General features: G+C 37.2%; 2 protein-coding genes across 2 annotated transcripts in view; one reads left to right on the top strand and one right to left on the bottom strand.

Moving 5' to 3' along the window:
* Nucleotides 1–25,487, bottom strand: part of Atg1 (serine/threonine-protein kinase unc-51-like protein Atg1) — a 45,085-nt gene that overhangs the window by 11,735 nt on the left and 7,863 nt on the right. Inside the window, exons 3-7 of the mRNA XM_074100549.1 lie at nucleotides 11,439–11,655; nucleotides 10,385–10,458; nucleotides 10,140–10,300; nucleotides 9,357–9,493; nucleotides 682–848 (exon numbers count right to left, since the gene is read on the bottom strand). Of these exons, the coding sequence (XP_073956650.1) occupies nucleotides 682–848; nucleotides 9,357–9,493; nucleotides 10,140–10,300; nucleotides 10,385–10,458; nucleotides 11,439–11,655 (756 nt within the window). The remainder of the gene's footprint in view (nucleotides 1–681; nucleotides 849–9,356; nucleotides 9,494–10,139; nucleotides 10,301–10,384; nucleotides 10,459–11,438; nucleotides 11,656–25,487) is intronic.
* On the top strand, nucleotides 12,895–16,421 carry LOC141437283 (uncharacterized). The gene is made up of 4 exons (XM_074100547.1): nucleotides 12,895–13,103; nucleotides 14,250–14,700; nucleotides 14,853–14,990; nucleotides 15,433–16,421. Exons 1-4 carry the CDS (start codon nucleotides 13,060–13,062, stop codon nucleotides 16,168–16,170), a joined length of 1,371 nt encoding a protein of 456 aa, XP_073956648.1. The 5' UTR covers nucleotides 12,895–13,059; the 3' UTR covers nucleotides 16,171–16,421.

The raw sequence follows: 25,487 nt of genomic DNA, 5'->3' as shown, positions 1-25,487 counted from the left end.
AAATTTTGAAACTTCAGCACTGGGTTTAGAGTTTTGAATTTTGTACAGTTATTCACAACACAACCTCAATGAAGACCACGATATAAATATTGGAAATTTCCAGGGGAATTTTGTAAAATCCCGAAAATTTCAATTGCAGCTACCACACCGAATAGTTTACGCGTGCGAAGCCGCGGGTAAAAGCTAGTCTTTAATATAATGCAACTGCAGTTGAGTTATGAAAACATTAAACTGGACTCAATTCAATGTAAGCATAATGTTCTAATAGTAGAACTCTGTAGTAATGTACTATTAGAACATTGTGCTTACATTGAATTGAGTTCACTCTAGTATTAAATAATATAAGCGTCAGCGGGACGGCAAGATACTAATAGATAGTGTTGTAAGCCTGTGCAGAGTAATTCATGTGCAGAGTTACATTTGAAATTTACCACGAGCTTTGCGGTGAAGGAAAACATCGTGAGGAAACCTGCACAAACCTGCGAAGCAATTCAATGGTATGTGTGAAGTTCCCAATCCGCACTGGGCCCGCGTGGGAACTATGGCCCAAGCCCTCTCATTCTGAGGGGAGGCCTGTGCCCTGCAGTGGGACGTATATAGGCTGGGATGATGAAGCGTCAGCGGGACGGCAAGATACTAATAGATATTGTTGCACTTCGTTGGTTAGAGCCAGTAGCACACCTTAGCGGGCGGAGCGGCGTCGGGCGGCGGGTCGCTGAGCGGCAGCGAGCACGGGCGCGAGGCGGCCTCGGAGCCCGAGGAGGCGGCCGAGCACTCCGCCGACCCGCTCTCTGTCGCCTCCACCAGCACGAAGTCCTCCTCGCCCGCCCACGCTACGTCGTCCGACTCTGCTGCAATAAAAATAAACCGTTTTAAAACTAATTGTACCATAAGATGTTGGTAAGCATCATGAATTAATGACTTTATTTATGCCGTGGCTTCGCTACCGCAGTATAATAAAAATTGGTTCCCTAGGTCAAAATTGTTTTCGTTGTCTTGTTTTTGCCCCCCAAAAATAACATAGCGGCGTTTATAATTCTTCGCTAATTAAATAAATATTAGTCACACCGAAAAGACAATCATTGCACCGTATTTTTTATTTGTTGATTAGACGACATAAAATAACATCGTAACAGAGTGACTAGGAAGAAGATAACGAAAAGGATTTTGACTCGTTTTTCTACCCCGAGGGAATTGTAAAAAATATCTTAGTGCACTTCTACGATCCTCAAATAATGTTTCTTTCTGGCATATATTTCGAGTCTAGCTCTAGTGGTTTATTTATTTGTTCCAGTTAAATAATCTCTGACCTGCAGCGCTTAACGTTCTAAAAATAGTACATTACTGTAGAGGCCGGCAACCCCACGTTCGGGCCGAGGCTTGTATAGTGCTTTTCTCAAACATGACATGAAATAAAATAAAAATAAACAAGAAATCAAGTTGGCGGGACGCTAGTCTGGTCGCCCTGTTGTGTGCGCGCGTGTCGCGCTGGCTGCTGGCGCGGCGGCTGCGGGGCTGGTGCTGCTGAGCGTGCGCCGTGTCGCAGAGCGTGCGGTGAAACTAAAGACGGTCGCATTGCCGGCCAGCGGCCTGCAAAGTTGTATGAAATCTCTTTGCAGGCCGCTAGAATGACCGCGCGCCGGCAGGCGAGCCGCAGCGCCTGCAGCGCGATACTTCTCAGCCTATTATTTGTAACACAACGTTAATATTTCATGACATGTTTGAGAAAAGAGAATTTTGGGTTTAGTAGTGCCACCATTTTCCAGATATTTGAAATTTTAGTTTTTTTTTTTTTTCAATGAAAAATTACGCCTTTGTTCAAGTTTTTGACTGTGGTTCTTTTCTGGGGTATTTTTTCATATTGTAAATTGCACTGACACTTATTTGTCAATAGCCATCTAGTATTTGCCTACCAAACACCCTGTATAAAGTACAATGATAAATTGATAATCTAAAGCAAAATAATATAAATCATATAACTCACACATAACATTGCACTCTCGTCACCGCATTATAGGTAGTATGTCAGTCAGTCACGTTACTGTTTTATAGGTAAGTATAGATTATTTGCAGTTAGCTTAGCAGAAAAGGTGATGAGTGTGGTGAAAGGTGGCACTGTTGAGCGAAATGTCTCTATCATCGCGGAGCCATGGGAGAGTAGCGTGAGCGTGACCTAAGCCTACCTAACCTAAGCAGTATGTTTCTTCTCTCTTCCTGTTCTCTCCCTTTAAACAATTACTGAGACTCTGATGACCTTACTTGCAAAAAATAGTAGTGTACGGTCAAAAGCATAAATGTAATATACGTTACGAACACGTCAAAAATATCTATACACCTTTATGCCACTAAACATAAGGTCGATGTATACATATTTTGACGCTATGGCTGTTATATATATTTTTGCATTCGACTGTTGTACACATCTTTGTGAGCTCTTCAACGGTTCATGTCTATAGCTAAGTAGACAAGCGAGCAAATGGCTAATGCACTAGACGGTGAGGTTTAACCCCCGTTATAATTGTGACATTTGTATCTGTGTGAAAGTGCGAAGTACTGCCGTAAACGATAGGTAACAGTTTACTAAAGTACATAAACAACTTTTTTTACCAGTTTTGAAGCTAGTTTATGAAAAGTTTTACGCAAAGCACGAGAGTAAATTAATTATCTCGTGTGCTTCCGGCGAGAACCGAATCTTACTCTAGAATCCGAAGTATATAATCGAAATTGCACTGTACATAATATTTTGTAAATTAGGTAAAAGATAAATAAGAACGGATAATCACACAAAAATAACGCTTATATTAGTAATTTTTAATTTAGGTACCTATATACTGCATAATTACTTGCAAATTTATTTCACACATCATTTTAATTTGCACATTTTGTATGAAAAACCCCCTCCCCTATTGAAGTCGCCAACACCATACGGATCATTTTAAATTGTGACCAGCCATATTTTAGTCTAGAAATAAGGAAATCTCATAGAAACCCCCCTAATAAGTCGAAAGCTACTTCTTCTATCTATAGGCAGATCATTTTTATTTTTAATCAGGACCCTGTAAGTATACCAATTTTCATAATGCTAAGTCCATAAATGAGAAAATTTCCATACAAACTTTACTCCTTTAGGGGTAATTTTATCCATTTCACCTACACAGATAATTTTTACTTCTAATCGAGAACTTGTATACCTATTTTCATACTTCTAAGTCCAGAAACGAGAAAATTACCATACAATCTTTACCCCCCATTTTACCCCTTTAGGGGTAATTTTATCCATTTCACCTACACAGATAATTTTTAATTCTAATCGAGAACTTGTATACCTATTTTCATAGTTCTAAGTCCCGAAATGAGAAAATTTCCATACAATATTTACCCCCCATTTTACCCCTTTAGGGAGGAATTTTATCCATTTCACCTACACATATAATTTTTCATTGTAATCGAGAACTTATATACCTATTTTCATACCTCTAAGGCCAGAAATTAGAAAAATTCCATACAAACTTTACCGCCCATTTTACCCTTTTAGGGGAGAATTTTATCCATTTCACTTACACAGATAATTTTTAATTGTAATCAAGAACTTATACACCTATTTTCATACTTCTAAATCCAGAAATGAGAAAATTCCATATAAACTTCACCCCCCTATTTCTCCCCCTTAGGGGATAAATTTCTAAAAATACTTTCTTAGTGCTCACTTACATCATAAAAAGAACCCCTGTACCAAATTTCAAGTTTGTAGGCCCAGCGGTTTGGGCTGTGGGTTGATCTATAAGTCAGTCAGTCAGTCAGTCAGTTTCTTCTTTTATATATATAAAATAAATAAATATCACGGGACAATTCACACCAACTGACCTAGTCCCAAAGTAAGCTTAGCAAAGCTTGTGTTATGGGTACTAAGCAACGGATAAATATAATTATATAGATATAGATACATACTTAAATACATATTAAACACCCAAGACCCGAGAACAAACATTCGTATTTTTCATACAAATATCTGCCCCGACACGGGAATCGAACCCGGGACCTCAAGCTTCAAGCTTTTATATATAGATAAGCAAATTTATTTTGTCCTGTGTGCTAACAAAAAGTAGAACGCCTTGACCGCCGTCGAAAAACGAAATACAAAATAAATTTTAGTTGATCAACTTTTTGGCAAACATGTGACTCACACAAGATTTCTATGACACATCGAAAGGATACCTATTTGTTGCGTACTAACAATTTGTCTGGAATCAAACATTTAAGAATATTTGCCCTGTTTAGAAATATTATTTCATGTTTTCCTGAATAAAGATTTTTGATTTTTGATTTTTGAAGAATAAGGATTAATGTCGTAATATCGTCCGATACTAATATCTACATCTACAATGACAATAAATTCGGAGTATACATGTGTACAGGGTCACCTTCTAACAGTTGATCGAGAGCCAAACAAATGCTGGTGAAATAATTTGTCTAGCGATCACAATCTATTAAGAACAATGGTCCTTAGCGTCGCTACAAAGTAAGCAACGTCATATACTATAAATAATAAACTATTAAATATCAGTTAGTCTAATCACTTGGTTTGGATAGGTATTTATCTAAATGTAAACAAAACAACGTCAATTGGTGTATTAAATATTGCAATTCCCCCATTAAACTATCTAAACATTTACATTTCTGAATTGAAATACACTAGTCTAGTTTGTATTACAATGATAGATAAGTAAAATGTTTAAAATCCTTGAGTGTACCAAATCTGGCAGCTGAAGTTTTTTTTTTACATTTAGTTAAATACCTATCCAAACCAAGTATAGTCACGTTAAATGTAATAAATAAATGTAAAACCATTTAGGGGCTGTTTCACCATCCATTGATTAGTGTTAACTGACGGTTAAATGTGATGCCGTCTGTATTTTGTTCGAATAGACGGAGACGGCATCACATTTAACCGTCATTTATACTAATCAATGCATGGTGAAACAGCCCCTTAGACATTTATAAACATAATATCTTTGTATTGCTTTAAGAGCGATTATACCTGCTGAGCTGGCAACGTTGCATTTTTGTTAGTTTTTCTCGATTACGAATTATTTACGAATTCTTTTTTAAAGAATATAAAAGTCTATCACGAATAATTATTGAAGTATTATTAAGCAACATTTTTAATTTTCATTCAATTTTTATGAAATAATCGAGAAAAACTAACAAAAATGCAACGTTGCCAGCTCAGCAGGTATTAACGCTCTTAATAGAAACTGCTTAGGTTTAAACCAAAAATAGCTGTAGGCACATACTTTTATGCCTATGAGATTATCTAAGCAGAAACGAAAACATGCTGCCAAGGTTAATCCAATAACTGGGAAGTAAAGATTGGCAAAGTATAGTTGTATTTCATTTCAGTATGATGAAGATTAGAAGAATATACGAATATTAATACGCATTAACGGATTTGGAAGAACAACGAATGCGAAGGTCACCTGCCGGCATTGCGTTTACGCCAACTGTCTGCCGCGCTTTTAATATAAACAATACAGCACCTCTTGCATTATTCATAAACACAATTTTTAGTTTTAGACGACAATATATTTATTGTCAATATATGTAGGAGTATTGACGATAAAAATAACAAGTCACATTCCATACAAAGTTATATGAAAAATTACCCATTATTTTTGTCAGTCAGTGTAGTTACAGGTACTTGTTAAAGATTGTTGATGTTGATATCTATTTACCAAAAGTACTTTTAATAGAAGAGTCAAAGCACATTTTGCATCTAAAAAATAATAAATAATCCAAGCTTAATTGCCCTGGCTATCCTCTAATGTGACTGTGAATTATAGTAATACTGATGCTAAGCTAAGATGTATTCAAAACGGGAACCTGTCCAAGTAACCTAATTCGAGTGCATTTCAATTTAAATGGTAGTTTTTTTTGTCATTCATAAGTGCTTGTTTTAACCTAAATTGAGTGAATATATTTGACTTTGAAAATCAGGATCATGGATATAAAGCATATTTAATATGTTTTGTAAACAGTAAACACTAACAATGAACTCAGGGTTAGCGCCTAATTATTTAACCCTTGACCGTGCAAGCTGCCTTTAAAGTACCTATAGAAACAACGCAATAGTTATTAGTAAAGACTAAAGAGCATTGAACTATTTTCCTCCGTGTTAGTATAAGTCACAGGTGTCGGCGGATTAGTAAGCGCAGACAAAAGAGGGTCTTGGCCTTACCAGAGGAGGTAGGTTTCTTATTGTGTGTGACGGCGAGCGCCTGGAGCGGCTGCAGCTGCGGCGCGGGCGCCGCGGGCGGGGGGCGCGCGGGGCGGCGGGGGGGGCGCGCCCACCACACCCCGCCGCCGCGTTTGGCGCGCTGCTCGGACCAACAGCGGTCGCTCCTGCTGAAACACATCGCCTTACTAAACAACTCATTCTGAAACACTAAAGGGCGCACTCAAAGAAGACAATAAAATTAAATATTGAATATATCAGTAGCGTGGTTTTTATATAGTGAAATCAACCATGCATAGATCTATTAGAGATAAATTGACATTGCCTGCTAGCTAGGGCCTGTTTATCCAAAAGCTTTAAGCTGTTATTTTGACAGATTCTGCGTAATGTCTGTAAACCGAGACGACAGCATAGATATCTGCCACATATGATAACAGGAAGTTAACAGATAATGATGAAACAAGGGGTCAACCTCAAGCAATTTTTGTTACATGAAAGGTTTTAAAAATTATAATTGATTCGAAAGAGTCTTCAGGTGAAATCGTGGTGAGTGCTGTTGCGATTTCACTTTTATTGTACCTATTCTCAAACATTTTTATGGTATTTCCTCAGTAGGATAATAATACCTACAAATTTATAACTGCGAAAACAATGACAAATAATAGAGATAAAAAGTATAGGTTCAAACAACTGAATAATGCACACACAAAGCGAAACAATGCGACATGGGATCGTGAAAATATGGCTTTAGTCGGCGATACATGCTCAGCTGAGTATGTTCAGCATGCACAGTTCATTAACGTTAACCAAAAAGTAATTTAGCCACATACGGCCATTGCAAACCCTTGTGATATCCGCAGTGGTTTCATTTATAAGTACAATGACGTTGTTCAGATAAGATAGGATCGATCGCAATGAGCTGACGCCGATGTCGGCAAACCCGGGCCCCGTGCACAAACAGATTGAAGCTGATTAATGACAATGTAATATACCCTGCTTCTCCCACGACTCCTCTAGGCAACAATCAGTACCCACGGCACCTTCTACATCGCTCTCCAATATGTCGGGCAAATTCGAATCCAAACCTGAACAATATTTACACACGTGACTATTCAACCACAAATACCTTCGAGTATTTTCGTATTCATTTGTGATAAGACTAATTAAGCTAACATATGCGGTGTTTATCAATGAATACCTTTCTAGATGTATTTATGGGACTACTTCTTTTAAATAAAATTGTACTTTGAAATTAAAATTATGATAAAAATAAACAAGGATTAAGATGATGGCTAAAATAGAGAAGAATTATAAACAGAGAATATTAAATCAAGTGTGATATTATGCTGAACAATAGAGCTAACTGATATTAGTCACCAGCATTTTCTCATAAGACATTTATATTGAGTTTCTTTTTATAATGTAAGAGGTTGTTACCGCTAATCATTACTAACACTAATGATACTCAATATTAATTATAGTAATGAATGAACAAGGATAACTGTTTATTTGTTTGTAGACGGTAACTGTGGCACTACTCAACCGATTTTAAAAGTTCGTTCATCAATGAAAAAGTATACCATGATCAATAAAGATAATAAGTACCTAAAATTGTGATCAATTATGCTTGTTTCTTTTCTTGACGCATAAAGCTAAATTGATTAAGCAAAATTTGGTATGCCGGTTTTATTTCATAGAAATAACACAGAAAAATTGTACGGTTTTAAAGAGAATAATGTAGTGATTAAACCATAACGGTGTCGCTGTCACTACACGTTGAAACTTTGTCCCCCATACCTAGTTGTTTCAAGGCTATTGACATTAACTATATACCTACCCTATTTTTTAATTCCGTGGAATTCTGACAGATGTCAAATTTTGACGTATCAGAGATAACAAACATTTTTATTTTAAACCTCTTTATTACTAGACTTTAGTCACAGCTTCGCACGCGTAAATCATTAGATACAGCAGTTGAATTGAAATTCCGGGATTTTACAAAATTCCCGTGGGAATTAAATCGTGGTCTTTACTGATATTCATTATAAACAACAGTACCAAATTTCATGACTCCATAACCAACTAAGTAATAAGATTTCGAGATTTTATCTCGATCCCGTGAGAATATCGAGTAAAAAAATAGTGTAAGTATGTATTATTGGGCCTGGTTGGGGTTTCATATTGTTTTGTGAAACAAAACAAAAACGTAACAAGGAAATAACAATAAAAGCAACAAAAACGACAAAATAACACGGAAACAGGAGAGCGAGCACATTCAAACATTCAAGTCAGAAGCCGAATGACTAATATTTTTTGACAGAAGAATGACATTTGACGATTTCTCTTAATTAAGTACTTACCTATGTACCTTGTCTATGAAATTGTAAATTACAAACCTATTGAGACGAATTTTTAACCTTAAGAACTATTAATTATAATTTAAGTCCGATGGTTTACGATATATGACATTCATAGCAATGATACCAGTCAATTTATTTTTTACTCGTAAAAGGGTTAACTAATTTATTACTACGTATTAATTAATAATTTATTACATTAAATGTAAAATTTAAATATGTTAGGAAATTTGTGCTTTCTATTTCCTAGTTTTTGTTTTATCTCGTTTAAATTTTCGGGAATTATTTTTTGCCTAGTAACACTAAGAAATGTCAGACCTAAAAGAATTTCCTTGCTCACCCGCGACCTTACGAACTTACGATAGCTAAGCTTATGCAAAATATGCGTGTTCATGCAGTTCCTCCACCTCCACACTGTAAAAACACACCCAAATCACACAAACCCATCTATAGACTGGCCTGGACTGTTAGACCGTAAGGTCGCGGGTGAGCAAGGAAATTCTTTTAGTTCATTGATATGGACCTTCGCAAAATAACGCCTGATTCAATAAATGTCAGCATTCCACGAAAAAAAAAATAGACCATAGGTACATTTATCACCATACCGCTTTTACGGTTCAGGGTTAAAAAAAATTAACCCTTAACCCTGTGTTAGGGATGACAGTTTCATACATTTAGACACTACTTAAATAACCTTGGATTAGCAGTTAACTCGAGATTATGTAGTATACTGAGGTCTGCGCAAGCTCGCATAAGAATAGGCTTACTTGTGTAAGAGGTGGTCCTGGGCCGCTGCAGGAAGGGATGGTTGAAAAAAGCTTCGAAGGGCATGCGCTCGCGCGGGCTGCGCCGCAGGAGTCCGATGAGCAAGTTGCACAGCTCCGGACTAGTCCCCGCTGGCATCCTATGCAAGAAAAGCGTGGAAAACTAAGTACAACAAAAAACTAGATCGCGAGCTCACCTTGCCCTTGCATAGACTTGGAACAGATTTGTTAATGGCAGTTCCGCGCATATCGTTCACTACAATTTTCCTTTCAAGGAAAAGCTTAAATAAGTGTTTTTTAAGGGGTGTCCCGTTAATGAAGACAAAAATGATTCATAAAGTATTGGTAAACATACTTAAATAAATATACCTATTAATTCGTAAGCTGCGGTCACCTTAGTATGGGATCAACGTACGTATTGATATAAATTTTATTTCAGGTGCAGCGATACAAAACAGGTATCTTATACCAATTTAAATGCATGCGATTTGTGCTGACCTTGTTGGCGACGTTCGTTCCGATATTGTTGTAAAAAAAATGACAAAAAGTGCGCCACTAGAACCTATGCTTCGTTTTTTTTATCGGCTAAACATCGTAAGCAGTAACTTAAAGTATTCGTAAAAAAATGGATCTCTAGCTAGGCAATCAAAAGCTTTGGTTGTAACTTACAATAACTAAAACAACAAAGAAATAAATAAATCTTAAGTCAATCATCAATCTCAAGATAATAAATGCACTTGATTCAATAATTGATCTAGTAGGAAGCAGTACAATTGAACTCCTTACTTGGGCTGAAGGTCGATACTATTTTCATAGAAGGCTTTGAGTTCGTGCGGCGTAGTGGCTTGGAAGGGAGCCTTCCCTGTGAGGCACTGGTAGACAATTGTCCCTAGACTCCACAGATCTGCCTTCGCGTCATATTTTAGAGACATTATCACTTCCGGAGCCTGAGGAGCACATACAATATTATTGAAATTAAACGCATCAACTGTTTTTGTACATACTTCATTGTTATAATAACATTTGATTACCATGTACATCGGTGAGCCGCAAAGCGTGACGGCCATGTTGCCTTCTTCTAGGAACCTCGCGAAGCCGAAGTCGGCTGTAAGAAAAACTAGATTTACGAACAAAATCATCATAATCATAGTCGTGTCGTAATAAAACAGTATTTATTTAAGCAAGTAAAAATAAGGATCGGCAAATCTTATCGCATTTACAAAGTGACGTATTTAGGTTTAGATTATGCTGACATTGAAAACGCGCTTCAATTTCGATCAATTCGCAATAGTGGCGTTAGATAATAAAACAGGCAACTAATTTGTATAAATGGCAAGTACAAAAAATTTAACTAGCTATTCATTTACCAACATTTCAGCGACTGGATGTCGTATCTTAAGTATCTATCATGACTGATCACGTAATTATTTAAACAGGATTGTTACTAAGAAATAATTAGGTACAGTATGATAATGATAACGTTGAAAACTAGAGCGAAATATGAAAGACCTTCGAGATAGTTGTTTGGAAGCGAGGACGAATTGCAAGTGTACCTACTAAATACTAACAAAGAGAGAGCGAGACTGCATTGGATGAAAAACATTTAAGTTAATTTGGGAACACTAACCAGCTAGCAATCTGCTGCAGAAGCTAACAATCTGAAATAAGCGCAGCTGCTCTGTTCATAATCATCGTCTCGGCCTTTATACGTTACTCTGCCTCTGCTGGGCACAGAGATGAAAATCTCAGAATGCTGTATGAATGCTATTGTTCCCATGAGGGCCCACCCTCGCCCATAAACACCCATAACATAAGTTGAGTTACGGATGCGTTACCGTCCCTTTGGGAAAACAGTAGACTCGTTTTTTGAAGATCCCAATTGTACCGGGCCCGAAATACCGGCGTTGCAAGCTGATTCCAACGTTACATCGCGCGTGGCAAAAAGTTCCGCAAGAAACGAACTACGCAAAAGCTGCAATGGACGTTACTTTACTGCAGTGGACGCCCTCTGGACCATCTAGGGGGCATAGGGCATGAATACATAAAATGTAAATCCGCGCTGATCCGAGCATTGAAAATATTTACCAATTTTGAGTGTTATTTCCGAGGGGTGCGGCGTGCGCGGCGGCTGCACGCTGTGCGTGAGCAGTATGTTCTGCGGCTTGAGGTCGCGGTGCACGATGCCCTTGGCGTGGATGGCGCGCATAGCCTCGGCCAGCTGCCGCAGGAACAGCCGGATGGTGCCCTCGCTCAGCAGACGGTTCGCCTGCAGGTAGTCCGCCAGGTCGCCGCCGTTGCAGTACTGCAAATATCCACATCATCATCATCATTTTCTCAGCCTCCTATAAGATTGAGAGGCCTTGGGGCCGAAGGTCGCGCGGGCCCAGTGCGGATTGGCAACTTAACACAAAACATTGGATTGCTTCGCAGGTTTGTGCAGCTTTTAACCGTAATGCTCAATGTAAATCTCAAATGTAATTTCGCACATGAATTTAGAAAAACTCAAACGAACCCATGATCCTCTGCTTCAGAAGCCACAGGTGAAACCACCAGGCCACCACGGCTCTTACGGTCACACTCACATACCGATACCCATATCTGCCAGCCAACCAAAGGCTGTACCGATAGAAGATGGACTCCTATTAAATCCTATTATTCCTATGGAAGATGGACAATTATTATTTCATCCTAACGTGTTTTTTCTGTGTATCAAATATGTGTAAATAAATGTCTCTCTCTCTCTCTCTCTCTCTCTCTCTCTCTCTCCTTAATAAATAAAACATAACACTTGATCTGCGACGCTGTGGATCGCATTTCAGTTAGCTTCTATTGAAACATAAAACACCGCATATGATGACCTGTGCATAAATAAAAGGATTTCGTTTCTGGCTGCCTATAAAATGAGGTTAACTTTATGATCCATTATTGTGGCGCGATTAGAATAATAATTTAAAATAGCTCAAAAGTCATTACGCACCTACTAAATAAGCAGTGTGATGATTTTGTTCGTGGCATTCTGGTGGTACACATGCAGGTGAATAGTGAATAATCGTTGCAGTGATTGGACACGGATGTGATTAAAACTATGTGTTGTGAAAGTAACAAAAAATATTCTCGTTCTCGATAGCACCGATCGCTTGAATCAGTATTGTATCATTTCCGCATATGATTCTCGCAATTTTTTATCCAGAGATGATAAAGAGCTCGGCCGCGTGTCCGTTCTAGGAATAAAAGACGTAATGTAAATGTACGTTAAATATTTATATAGCTTGACATTACTGTGAGCCAGCTCGTGAGTGTGAGCGACATAGCGAGTCGGTACAGCGTGAGCCCAAATTTCCAATAAAACGTTGGTGTAAATCGGATGTTTAACGTATTTTAGAATTAGCAACTAGCGCTTTGCAGCGTGACGCGCTTGTATGTCAAGACATATCGTATCTACGACATGAATACATCGTAATCATCAACTTTCTGGTGTTATTGAAAATTGGTAGTGTTATAATTTTTGTGTTTACGCAGGCGCACCGTTATCTGACTTGATTCGCGATAAGCTTCGCGATGGCAGTGGTGCTCTTATCACAGTGATAATAGTTATAAGTGTTAGTGAGCTATGCGCCCTGTGCCCCGCTGGTACTTGTGCCGCAACGCAACAGGCAACAATCCTGAATTCAGCCGACATCTCCAATAGTGATTGTTCCAAGTGACCATGAAACCGAAACATATTTACCTTTTGTTCGCTGTACTAGTTGCGTAAGTAATCAACTACAATATTGTGTGGCTATATAGAATATATCAATAAATTACCCCCTTATATCACTGAGTGAGTCAGTAACTAGCGAATAAATTAACGCAAATCCATCATTTTCTACACAGCACAACAATCCAAATACAATCCCACAATAATTCAGTATTAGGTATATAGGTACGTTGTTACGAGGTTGTTACATTACAATATTATTAGTATCCAATACTTAAAAATATAATCATTATGGTGATGATGATAATAGGCACTATTTATTCATATTTGACAAGAGCATGTCTATCTAGCATGACTGTCGGGTTCATTCTGTCTTTTCTAAGGGACTTCAATGTTAAATGGAATGGAATATTTTTGTTCATGTATTGGAGTAGTTACGTAAACTTTGTATAAAGGGCTTATTTATTGCTTAAATTTAAAATTTGATTTCAAAACAAAAAGCTATTTGTTGTGCTGTCTAATGCTTTATGGAATAAAGCATTAAAATTTCTCGTGAAATAACCATGTGATTTCAAAAAACACAGATTTAAAAAAAGGTATTTGTAGTTATTTCACAGTTGAAATGACATTGAGCATTCCTTATAATAGGTTTAAAAATGACTAGGATTGTATAATTAATCAAAAAATTAAGTAATTTCCATATGGGCGTCTTAATACATGGACTCGAGTGTGAAATTATTGTTTTTTACATATTTTAAGTTATGGTCGATTTAAGTCGAATAGGAATCAATAATTATCCATGAACAAAAACCAATAACAGTTATATGGACCTCCAAAAAGTAACACCCGATTCAATAAATTATCCTTATGTCAGTTATCTAATCCTTTTAAATGCTGTTATCAATTATTCATCGGTGACGCTGACGACTAAGCTGAAGGGTTTAAGCTTGCGGATACCAAGCTACATTATCTGGGTGACTTTAATTACACACTCACTCAATAATGCTTAAGTCACCAAAGACGCTAAGAAAGAAAGGTATAGGTTACTAATATTACATTCTCGAGATCAGTGTCCCACTTACGCCCTTGTGGTTATCGCGAATTTTATCTGTTACTTATAACAATTTGCCGCAGCTAGGTGCGATAAAACGACGTCCGATAGAGTCACGTGTTAACGGTAATTCGCTTCAATATTTCAGGTGTGGCACTGCAGCGACACAGAGTACTGATGAATTACAAATACCAGTGGAGAATGACAATCAGTTCCCACCGGAAAACCATGCTGAATCTGATGTTATCGACGGCAGTGGCGAAGGGATTGTCGATACCACTACTGACATAAGCCCTCCTCCCGAGCTTGAAGCAATGGAAGCAATAAAGCATCTAACTGCAGAAGTAAACATAACTCCTGAAGAAGAAATACCTTGTCCAAAAACTTGTGTATGCAATGTACAAGGAGAATCTAACTTATTCACAGTAGATTGTTCGGGATACGGTTTAACGGAGTTTCCTTACCCTATTGATGAAAAAACTAGTACCTTAAACTTAAAAGACAACAAACTCACTGAAATTCCAAAAAGTATATCCACCCTGAAAAACTTAAAAGTATTGAATGCAGAGAACAACTTGATTATGGAGCTTTCACCTGGCGTAAGTAAAACTCAAATATTCTTTTTTAAACAATGTTTCATTAATATTTCGATAACTTTTCCCAGCATCAATTTAAAAGTGATTTTGCGGATTCATAATCCAACACATTAAACCTCATGCATGATAATAATGGTGTTTAAATTTACTTTCAGTCAGTCAGCGAGTTACCAGAGCTAAATGTTCTGAAACTGGCAAACAATCGTTTGATCGAATATCCCAACGACTTGAAGAACAGTCTGGTGTTAACAAAACTGGAGGAACTTGATTTAGGAGGCAATGACATGAGAACGGTAAATATGTTATATGACTTATTATGTTTTAATAAATATTCATTTAGTGATCTCCTGGGAAGTAAAATATGCAATTAATCAGATAGGTTTAGTCATGTATAAAATGAACGATATAACGTGATGCGTAAAAGTATAAAACAATAAAAATCTAACCAATGGTGATCCAGCGGACAAGTAAGACTCAAGATACCTGCCTCTGATTAGGGCTGAGTAGTGAAATGACCTGACTATTGCCTTTTGCACTGACCCTTGACCCAAACGTAGAGCGAGAGAAACTTCATATGTTGATTTAGACTTTCGGGTGTATGATACGTTTCAGGGTTTCATATAATCACGCACATTAAATTATTTTAATTACCTCAATTTTTAGCTGTAGTAGGTACGATTGCTTGTTTTAAGAAATAAAGAACCATATTAAATCTGTTTAAAACTCTAATTTCAGACGCTTAATCCGGAAACTTTTTTAAACTTCAAATCTCTGCGTAAGTTAACACTGCCGACGACTACAAAAGAACTAAACGAAGATATTTGTAATAATCTTAAAGGAACTTTAGAAATGATATGTACTGGCACTTGCGGCAATGAACTTCATGACTGTGAAGATACACAAAAACCTATTGACATAGAGGACGAGATGTTTGTCGAAGCTAAACTACCTGCAGTTTTAACAGCACCAGATTCCGACGATAATATGGAAATGGAACCGCAGATAAACTCAACACGTGATAACGGTGTAACGAATGTTGATTCTGGCACAGAGGAAACGCCATCCGAGACGCAAACACCATCAACAGCAATCAAAGCAAACAGCGAAATTGTATCGCCTGTTAACAACTTTTCTTTACGCACAGCTGTTTATAAAGCATCTTCAGAAGGAGAAAGTTTACAAACAGGTAAACCAATCGAAAATGCCAATCAGGAAGCTGCTCCTTCCAATGAGGAAAATATAAAGATTGGAGCAACGACTTCCGACACTAAAACCGGAGGAGTGGACAAAAGTGTAATCGGAATAATTGTCGCAGCAATGGTGGTAGTTGTAGCCGGAGTAACAATCAAGAAAAACTGGAGTTCCATAAAAAAACGTTTCAGTTCTACTCCAAGACCAGCGAATGAGCGTGTAGCAAATGGGAACGGGTCGACGCCCGAAGAAGTACCTCTACAAGACAAATCTCCTGTCTAAGATAAAACAATACATTTTGTAGTTAACATAATTCGATATGAATGGTTTCGATCTGAATGTTGTAGAGCATTATTTATTCGCAAAAAGTTTAATAAGAGTGGAAATAGATTAAGTGTTATTAAGGATTACGTATTTTTTAATATTATAAAGAAGAAGGATGTAAATAAAGAACTAAAATTAGTAATTTAAATATTGCTTTTTTGTACTTTCACAAATGGCGTCTCAATAAAATATATTGTGTTTTTCATAAATATGTTATGTTTTTTTGCGTCTTTATGTAGTCGTAAAGTAGTAATGCAAATTCATTTTATATGTATAAGTAATAATTAACACTCTTGTGATATGGTATGACTATTTTTGCAAATATGTATGTATATTTTTAAACTTTCAATAACTTGCTCTTGCTTGTCTCTCTCTCTCTCTCTCTCTCTCTCTCTCTCTCTCTCTCACACACACACTTATTATTTATTATTATATTGAATTGATTATTTCACACTTCACTTCACAAATGAAATATATATTACTAACTACCCTATCTAGTTCCTGTGAAAGTAGTCTGGGGGCAGACGTGTAGACGTACAGACTGACAACGAAGTGGTCCTAGGTATATAACAATGAAATTGATTGAATTCAATGAACTGTTTTTCCCTTTTGAGGTATGTAACGCCAAAACAGTATTATTGATTTAAATTATGGGAAGTGAATTAATTTCACCGGGCAACGATTGCGGAGAAATTAAAAGGAAAGATTGCAAAATGTTCCCTACATAACAAGATTTTATTTTTCATGCATTACTATTTCTATAATAAGCTATTAGAATTGACTTTTATTAATTTAGTTGTATTAAACACGGATCATAAAAAAAAACTATGAAATAATAACAAAATATTTTTTATGTATAGGTACTTCTATCGTTGGTGGCCTTTTGCGTGCAGAAATACGAACTATAAGAGCATCATAAAGAAACATTTTAACAAAAAGTAAAACCGACTCAGAAAAAAAAATAACAAAAAATGTAACCGACTACAAAACCCTTGAAAATATTTTTCTAGCTACGTAGTAGCTGGAAGTCGGTGCCTCAGCACGAGCCATCGGTCCACAATTGACTGAGTAATCGGTGAACATACAAAAAAAATACAAACATCGGAACATAGAACCTCCTCCTTTTTAGAAGTCGGTTAAAAAGTGAAAAGAATATTTATATTTATCTGAGGCTGTCTACCTGAGGATGCAAGGGTTGTAGGGACACATAAAACAATTAACAAAAACTTTTTTGCCGGCAAGAGAACGGACGGAGCCTGATATTATTCGCTCCCCCAGGCAGCCCGGCACCCTTAGAGTATACAGTATACATTACCACTGTATACTCTAAGCCGGCACCCAATATGGTCCAGACGACCCTATTTTTACCTACGCTAATATGGCTTACGTTTTGAGCCATTTATAGTTAAGTAATGTCAAAAACAATGGTTCGTGGTTTGTATGTTAAAAATTAAAAAGTGGGCGACACGATACCCTGTTCCTGTCCTGCGAAAGGTCAGAACATGTACTGTATTTAACCAATTAAATTACCACTTTTTTCACGCTATAGGCGAAGGTAATCATTTAATTTATGTTATCTTTAATACTTTAATTAAAGTCTTTGTAATACTGGCAAGCTTAATATAATACCTGTCTAACTACTGTGTAATGTATTGAACAAAGGACAACAACAACAACGCCTAATTATTACGACGACCGTTAATTCGAAATAGGTGGATGACAATGACACTGACTTCTCGTTTTACTAACAATGATAATAACCATAATAATATTATCTACTCTTCGAATAATTTCAAAACTGTAATATTAGCCAGAAAACACGAACATCATGTCATGACTCATCTTTCACTTTCAAGTAAACATGCTTTGGAAAGTTTTACCTTAAGACATGTATAAATATATACATCGATATGTATGTATGTGTACCTACTTATTGTGTATTTAATTTTATTATTTATCGCTTGACATTGCGACAATCTACGCGAAGTTCACTAAAACAAAATAAGGCAAGCGTATTAGGGCAGGCACTGCAGAAACTGTGTAAAAGATACATAATTATAATGTTGCGAAATCGTAAACTCGAAAACATTATTTATGCATTTAATTTAGCACATGAACAAAGGGAAAGGGGTAAATTGAATGATAAAAAAATACGCTTCGTACGCTACGCACAGCGACAGCACAGCAAGGAACAGGCGATAGGGTACGTTAGCCTAGTAGAGGCGGATATGCAGCTCACTGCTTACCTGACCCACAACCCGTGCGATGCCGTTAGCTGGCGGTTCTGCACGATAACCTCCATCCACAACAATACGGAACCGCCGCACGCCATTGTCAGCGTGTTACTTCTTGCTTATCTCTTAAGTAAGTACTCTTCATTTTATGTTTTAGTAACATACAGGGTCATTGACATATACACAGGTCTGCGCCCCGTGTACCTATAAAAACTGCGCAATTCATTTCACATCAGTACCTATATGTGATGCGTTTCCTATATTGTATAAATTTATACGTCCGCATCTTTTGATCAATGGTAGGTACATACATTTGATGCGATGCGACTCAAGTACACCGTCTTGCCCTCATTTCGCTTCATTCAGCCGCTTTTGGAACGGTCTAAATAAAATAAACTAGTTTTTGTCCTCATCTAATGAAAGCTTAGACATAGGTATATCCTGGTAGATTTTTTTTTAGGGGGTTGGTTGCCCTGGTGTTACAGATGTTTATGGGCGGTGGTGATCTCTTACCATCAGGAGACCCACTTAAGTGCTCGTTTGCCATCCAGACGAATAAAAAAAAACCTGTGTGCCGACAATTATTAAGTGAATAGGCACAAAAGGTGTGAGTAGTTTTTGATTGAGATATCTACTAAAATGTGGTTTATCAAAGACAGCAAATGCATGTAATCAGCAGAATAGTTTTTTTTCTACATTTGAAATGCAGGTGCAGTGTAGGTATCTATTAAACGTGTTGTTGATAATACATACATGTGACGGCCAATGTGACGGCGCCATGTCGTCTAGAGCGAGATTTTCCTTTAATATTAAACAAAGGAAATATCGTAATCATTTGCGGGTGTACGAGTCATCATTGACTGTTACTCCTTGCTCAACCGTAAAGTAATGGTCATTCTCATTTTTAGGGTTCCGTAGTCATCTAGAAACCCTTATCGTTACGCCATGTCTGTTTGCCTGCCTGTCTGTCTGTCCTCGGGTAAACTCAGAGACCGTTAGTACTAGAAAGCTGTAGTTTGGCATGAATATATATCAGTCACGCCGACAGTGGAAAAATAAAAATAACTAAAAAACAATTCCCATTGACGTAAAGTGGGGGTGTTTTTTTTTTCTCAACTAACCCTATATAGTGTGGGGTATCGTTGGATAGGTCTTTTAAAACCATTGAGGGGGTTCCGAGACGATTTTTCGATTTAGTGATCTGTTTGCGAAATATTCAACTTTAAAGTGAAATTTGTTATTTATTAAAATCGTGTGCCCCCCCCCCCTTCTAAAATCTAAACTGTTGGGTGGAAAAATTTGTAAAAAATCAGGATGGTAGTAAATATATCAAATTTACAAGGAAAATTATAACGGCTAAGATTGTTTGAGAATTAAGTTTAAAATTAAATAGCAGCCTAAGGTATAAATAAAATATACCTACCTATACTTGGAAGATTCTGTACACAATACGAAATCCTTAGAAAAATGTTGCTTGATTTTATCGTAATGGCTACGGAACCTTATTTTGGGTTTTTATAAAACCTATGACTGTCATGAAGTAAGGGCTACAATCGGCTTCATTACGTTTATAGAAAAAAACAAGAGTAAATCGGTCGGCGTGTTCATGCACGAAGTAGCAATTTAAAATTATGAGACCATTTGGATGGATAAGATGGGTAGAAAGAAAGCAATGGTTTGCGGTGGGTATACATAAACCCCCTTGCAAAAAAATAGGGCACCTATGGTTTTTCAGATTTTTAGACATTGAAGCTGACATTGAAGGTGCCCGGTTTTTTTGCAAGGGGGTTTATATATATATATAGATATATCCAAACCAAACGTTACTTTCCAGTCAGCTGTGTGTGAGACTGCTTCTTAGGCTTGGAGAAATTTCATGCTCAATGCAATATTTTGTTTATACTACACGGCTATTCATATATGGACGAGTCATTGCCTCTATCACTATCATTGCTTACAAGTGCAGAGAAGTAAAAAAATGGTACCTACTAGCACAATACACGTTGTTACGTGTATTGTGCTACTAGGCTGTATTTCTTTACAAAATTGTGTCAAGTAGGCGATGATCGCCAATACCTACCTAGCTTAGCTAGGCTAGTCATATTCTCAACATGCAAACAAATAACTACAAGCGGTGGGCGAGCGATTTATTATTGCGGTGTGGTTCCGCTACTTGATTCAGTCCTGTGCTGATTAATAAAAAGTACAAACTGATCTAGCCACTAGGCGAAGTGCCAGAACCGATATGGCGGCGTTTCATGATATGCCTAGGAATTTCATGATCTGCCTAAACGTCACTAGGCAAATCGTTAAACGGTGAGTTTTGAACGTTATGGCGGATGTGCCCTAACCAATTCATGAAATGGCGTCATTTCACGATATGCCTAGAAATTTCGTTATTTGGCCTATTTTACGATCGGCCGCCAACATATATACAGAATGCAAATTAAAGTTAGATGAAAAGTTAGGTAGATACTTCAATCCTTTAATAATAAATAATGTATTTGATAAAGAGGGATGTAACGTAAGTTTTACGTAAGTGACGTAACAGGTCTTTGTTAACTTTTTAAACGCGATCAACTGACCTTTTTACCATTTATAGTAGGTAAGTACCTAATACTCTCCTCTTAGCAAAAGGTTGTATTAAAAATGTTCAGTTTTTGTTTTGCTCTAAAGTTTATGCAGTCATTCCCGTATGACCTAAACTCTAAACCAACTTTATTTCCTAGCTGGACTTGGTTTTGAATTAGGGTAAATTTAAATTATTTCCTATTGTGAACTTGGAATATTAACCCAGAGATCATTAATATTAAAAAACCCTCAATAAATATCAGGCCCCCGAAGCTCGGCCACGTGCAAGAGCGTAGCCGTAGGTAGTAGGTACTGTATGTATATTAATAGGTACGACCACGAGGTCGCTACCTGCCTAGCTACATCGTCAATGTGATGGTTGCGGGCGGAGCCCGTGCTACAAGACACTGACCGAATGACAAAAAAATCAACAGCTTATGTGATTATTATAAATAAGTTAGTTACTCTAAATCATTCTATAAAACTGTACCTACTTTTTGCTGTACCTTACCTATATATGAACATTAAAATGGAAGAATATTAATAATTTTATTGTATTGTATCCTATGAACGAGTTTACATTAACAGGTTGTCGTTGATTATTAATTGGGTAAATGTCAGAGTTGAACGGTGTAATTGCTAGATCGCACACGTGCGGTGAGCACTAGCTTCGCAATGGGACCGTGAGACAGACTCGTGCGAGCTTGCATCATCTACCGACCACACCTTAGCTCACTGACTACGATCATTGCATTTAGCAGCTTTGTCGTTAGGCTTTGCGGTTAAAATATGAACTGAAACAAAAACTTGAGACAACAAACTTAAGACAGGTCAGTTTATAGAAAACTGTCATCTTGGGCATGTTTAAGGCGTGTTTAAGTTTTTTGTAGCAAGTCCACTACATTTTATTCCCAAATAAAACGATCGACATAAGGAGTCCACAACCGAATTTGTGTCTTTTACAGCGGTATAATTTTATACCAACAGCGTGGTACGAGTAAACGCTACCGCACGTGACATAAGCTATCATCACGTGATCATCACTTTAAAAATATAAACTGTTACAGATCTATTGAATAATGTTTTGCCATCGCCTTTTATTTGTCGGATAAGTTAATTCCGACAAAATATGATGGCAAAACATTATTCAATACATCTGTACAATACAAGGAACATTAACCTTTAGAAGAGATCTAAAGAATTACATTTAGTTAAATGTTGGCAATCACAAGTCATGGTCGACAGAAACCATGGCGACGATCCGCGTTACTCGCCCGAAAGGAACTCGTGCCAATGAACTCTGCTTGGCTTTGTGTAGCGCACCTACTGCGATGAGGCACTGGCACTGGCTTGGCTGGCTTCAGTTTACGCAACAAAAACAAAACGTTCCTTCTTTATAATTATATACACTTCGCCTAAACTAAAACGTCATTAGCTTCAACGAGACCATTTGGCTTCGCATGCTTGCCCTTGAATAAAGCTATTATTAAAATCCGTTGTGCTACCACCTCGTCAGACTTGAGCAAATGTCAAACAGAAATAATTCAGTTCGACTACTGCTGCTACGACCAAATATAACTGAGCGTTGAATCATAATTTTAATAAGGCAATTTTGGTGGGTGAGGGACATTAGTGTTTAGAAAACACATTTTGCAGGAGGTCCAAAATGTGATAGATTTGGATAGGTATATGGCGCAATAACGAAAATAACAAGTAGGTCAAAAGATAAGCTTGTTCATTATCAGAGAGCTCTATTACAGATAGAAAGTGGGTAAACAATATATTATTGTTTTTGTTTTCAAAACAGAGGGAGAAATTGACGTAGTATAAATTCGACGTAGACCATCGGTGTCTTAGTTGCGCAATTATCATAAACACCGTTCCACAGAGACAGAGTGCGCAATTATGTTAACCTGACACGAGGAGGTAGCACGTGGAGCCGACCCACACCAGACACTGCGGCGCGTCGCGACTATAGGTACAAGATAATAAAAAAACAAACGACGTTGTTATTAATAATAATTATTTCTTGGACTCATGATCTACCTACTAGGACACATTTTTTACCAAGGACCTGTACCAAAAATTGCAACTCGCGATCTTTGATTAAAACGTTCATCATTACGAGCTGATAATTCAGCTGAAGTTAATATTATCAGACTCGCAGATAATGGCTGAAAGTTTTGGTGTATTGAATGATAAAGAGGTTAGTAGGGCATCAAATCCAGTCTGGATGCTTAACATTTTCATTTACATAGTGGTCCCTATCAGTGCGAAGTATGTAGTTCCGTCAATGAGATAAGGACAGTCTGCTTTGTTATCGTGTAGACTAATCTCTTCACACGTTTATTGATACTACCTACATAATGTACCAATACCTAAAAATATCAACAGTAAAGTTAAATTCAAAATTGTATTGAAATAAAGTTCACGATAATGTAACGTGGTTGGTCGGATATATTCTAATTAAATTAATATTATTGCCGTCGAATTTGAAGTGTACGACTTCAACGTGCGAAACGAAGCCACATTCGAGTTTATTGGTGTGGTGCGGTCGTCGTCCCCTTGACCTATTGGGTACATTATTAAACATTGTAACTGCGCAGTAGACGTAGATTTTATTTCGCAGTTTGCATGAAGCAAATGCCTTAAATAAGTTATCTAGGTGACGAATCTGAAGCAAAAGAGTATCCAGCTACAGATGGCACACGCACGGGTGGCGTGCGACCTTGCTTCGGATCCGCATACACTACACGCGTTATGAACACGCGGAAGGCAACTATTATTACGTCGTGGTGATGATGATAAAATAAAGCTTCATGCTTAATATTGTACAAATACGACGTAACAGAACCAATTGCATTCACAGCTGCTACTTAATGTAAACGACAATATATTTACATAGACGATCATTCTATAAAATCGAACAGGTACTTACAGGTCATAAAATTTCCGCAAACGGGATTTCTTAAAACTCGGTAGGTATAATCTAGACACGCGGTAGCGTGTCAAACCAAGTTCAAGCTAACAGAACTGGCGAGCAGCACCGTGTGTAATTTTACCCGAACCATTTGGAGCCACTTTTGACCATCAAAAACTATTTCACATAAACATGTAAATTTGACTCATTTATTGAGACTTGTAAGGTTTATTAATATAAATACCATATATATATATAAAGTACCAGTACATATACATACATATTGCCCATCACTTGATATATTTTGTAAAGCTGCAGAATTAAAAGCATTAGATAATAAGTAGAACCAATAAGCGGACATAGAGGAAATCCAATTATAATAAATATAAATATATATACAAGAATTGCTCGTTTAAGGTTTATACCATTTTTTTTTAGGTAATCTTATAATTAGATTTCCAAGAGAACATGGACGATTTACCACTAATTCGTTTCATAAATGAGTTCTGAAAAAAAAAAACCGGCCAACAGCGTGTCGGCCAAGATGAGGTTCAGTAGCCATTACGAAAAAAATCAAGTAATATTATGTGCGTTATATATAACACAATTAAAACATTTACTACAGTCTTAAAATCTATTACCAGAAAAAGAGCGTATCTTGACGGCACTTACGTCCTTTTGTTGAGAAGCGCAGTTTTTCGGCAATAACTCAAAAACGGTATATCCGATCATGTTGAAAGCAATTTTCGTTGAAAGTATTTATTAAGCGTTACCTTTCCATATGTTTTGGACAAACGGTTAACAAGACAGAGGGGGGGGGGCGCAATTTTTGCTACTTTGGGAGCGATTATTTCCGGAAATCAAAAAACGACTATCTTTTCAAAAGAGCTGTCGAACTATGTGCCACACGTTGATGCGAGTTAAAAAAAAACTGTTACGTGTATGGAGTGCCCCCCCCCCCCTATAAATATTTATTTTTGTAATTTAACTACAAAACTAAATAGCGGCTTTGACAAGACATCTGTACTCCAAATTTCATTGTTATACTCGTACATCCTGTAGATTTCGAGTAAAATGCCTGTGACAGGTATGACGGACGGACGGACAGACAGACAAACAGACAGACGGACTTAACGAAACTATAAGGGTTCCGTTTTTGCCATTTTGGCTCCGGAACCCTAACAACCGAATTGATAAACCTCCCTTTTGAAGACCGTCAAAAAATGGATTAATTGTAGTGAGAATATGCGGCGTCGTTATTGTTATCGCGGATGAATTTAAGGGCAAGGCCATCGGGTCACGGCCGGCACCTAACATCTACTTAATGTTAGATTTTCCTGGAAATTGTCAGCAATGTGAGGATAGAATGTTATTTATTAACACGTCAAATCTACATTTTGTGTTCCAACTCATTTGCATTAAACCCTCTTGGACGATGCCATCGCCTCCGTTCAAGGCAAATACGCTTGAACAAGCGGTTAATAAGATAATAAAAGCTAAACAAAGCAAAGCAAACTAGCATAGATAGACTAGCTAACTAGGTCATTATT

Source organism: Choristoneura fumiferana, chromosome 17 (assembly GCF_025370935.1).
Source record: "Choristoneura fumiferana chromosome 17, NRCan_CFum_1, whole genome shotgun sequence".
Taxonomy (NCBI): Eukaryota; Metazoa; Arthropoda; class Insecta; order Lepidoptera; family Tortricidae; genus Choristoneura; species Choristoneura fumiferana.
This window is presented reverse-complemented; position numbering and strand designations above follow the sequence as displayed.

Coding starts and splice junctions, on each gene's coding strand:
- LOC141437283 (XM_074100547.1), top strand. CDS start 13,060: ATGAAACCGAAACATATTTACCTTTTGTTCGCTGTACTAGTTGC. Junction 14,701..14,852: donor TTATGGAGCTTTCACCTGGC/GTAAGTAAAACT, acceptor ATTTACTTTCAG/TCAGTCAGCGAGTTACCAGA. Junction 14,991..15,432: donor GAGGCAATGACATGAGAACG/GTAAATATGTTA, acceptor CTCTAATTTCAG/ACGCTTAATCCGGAAACTTT.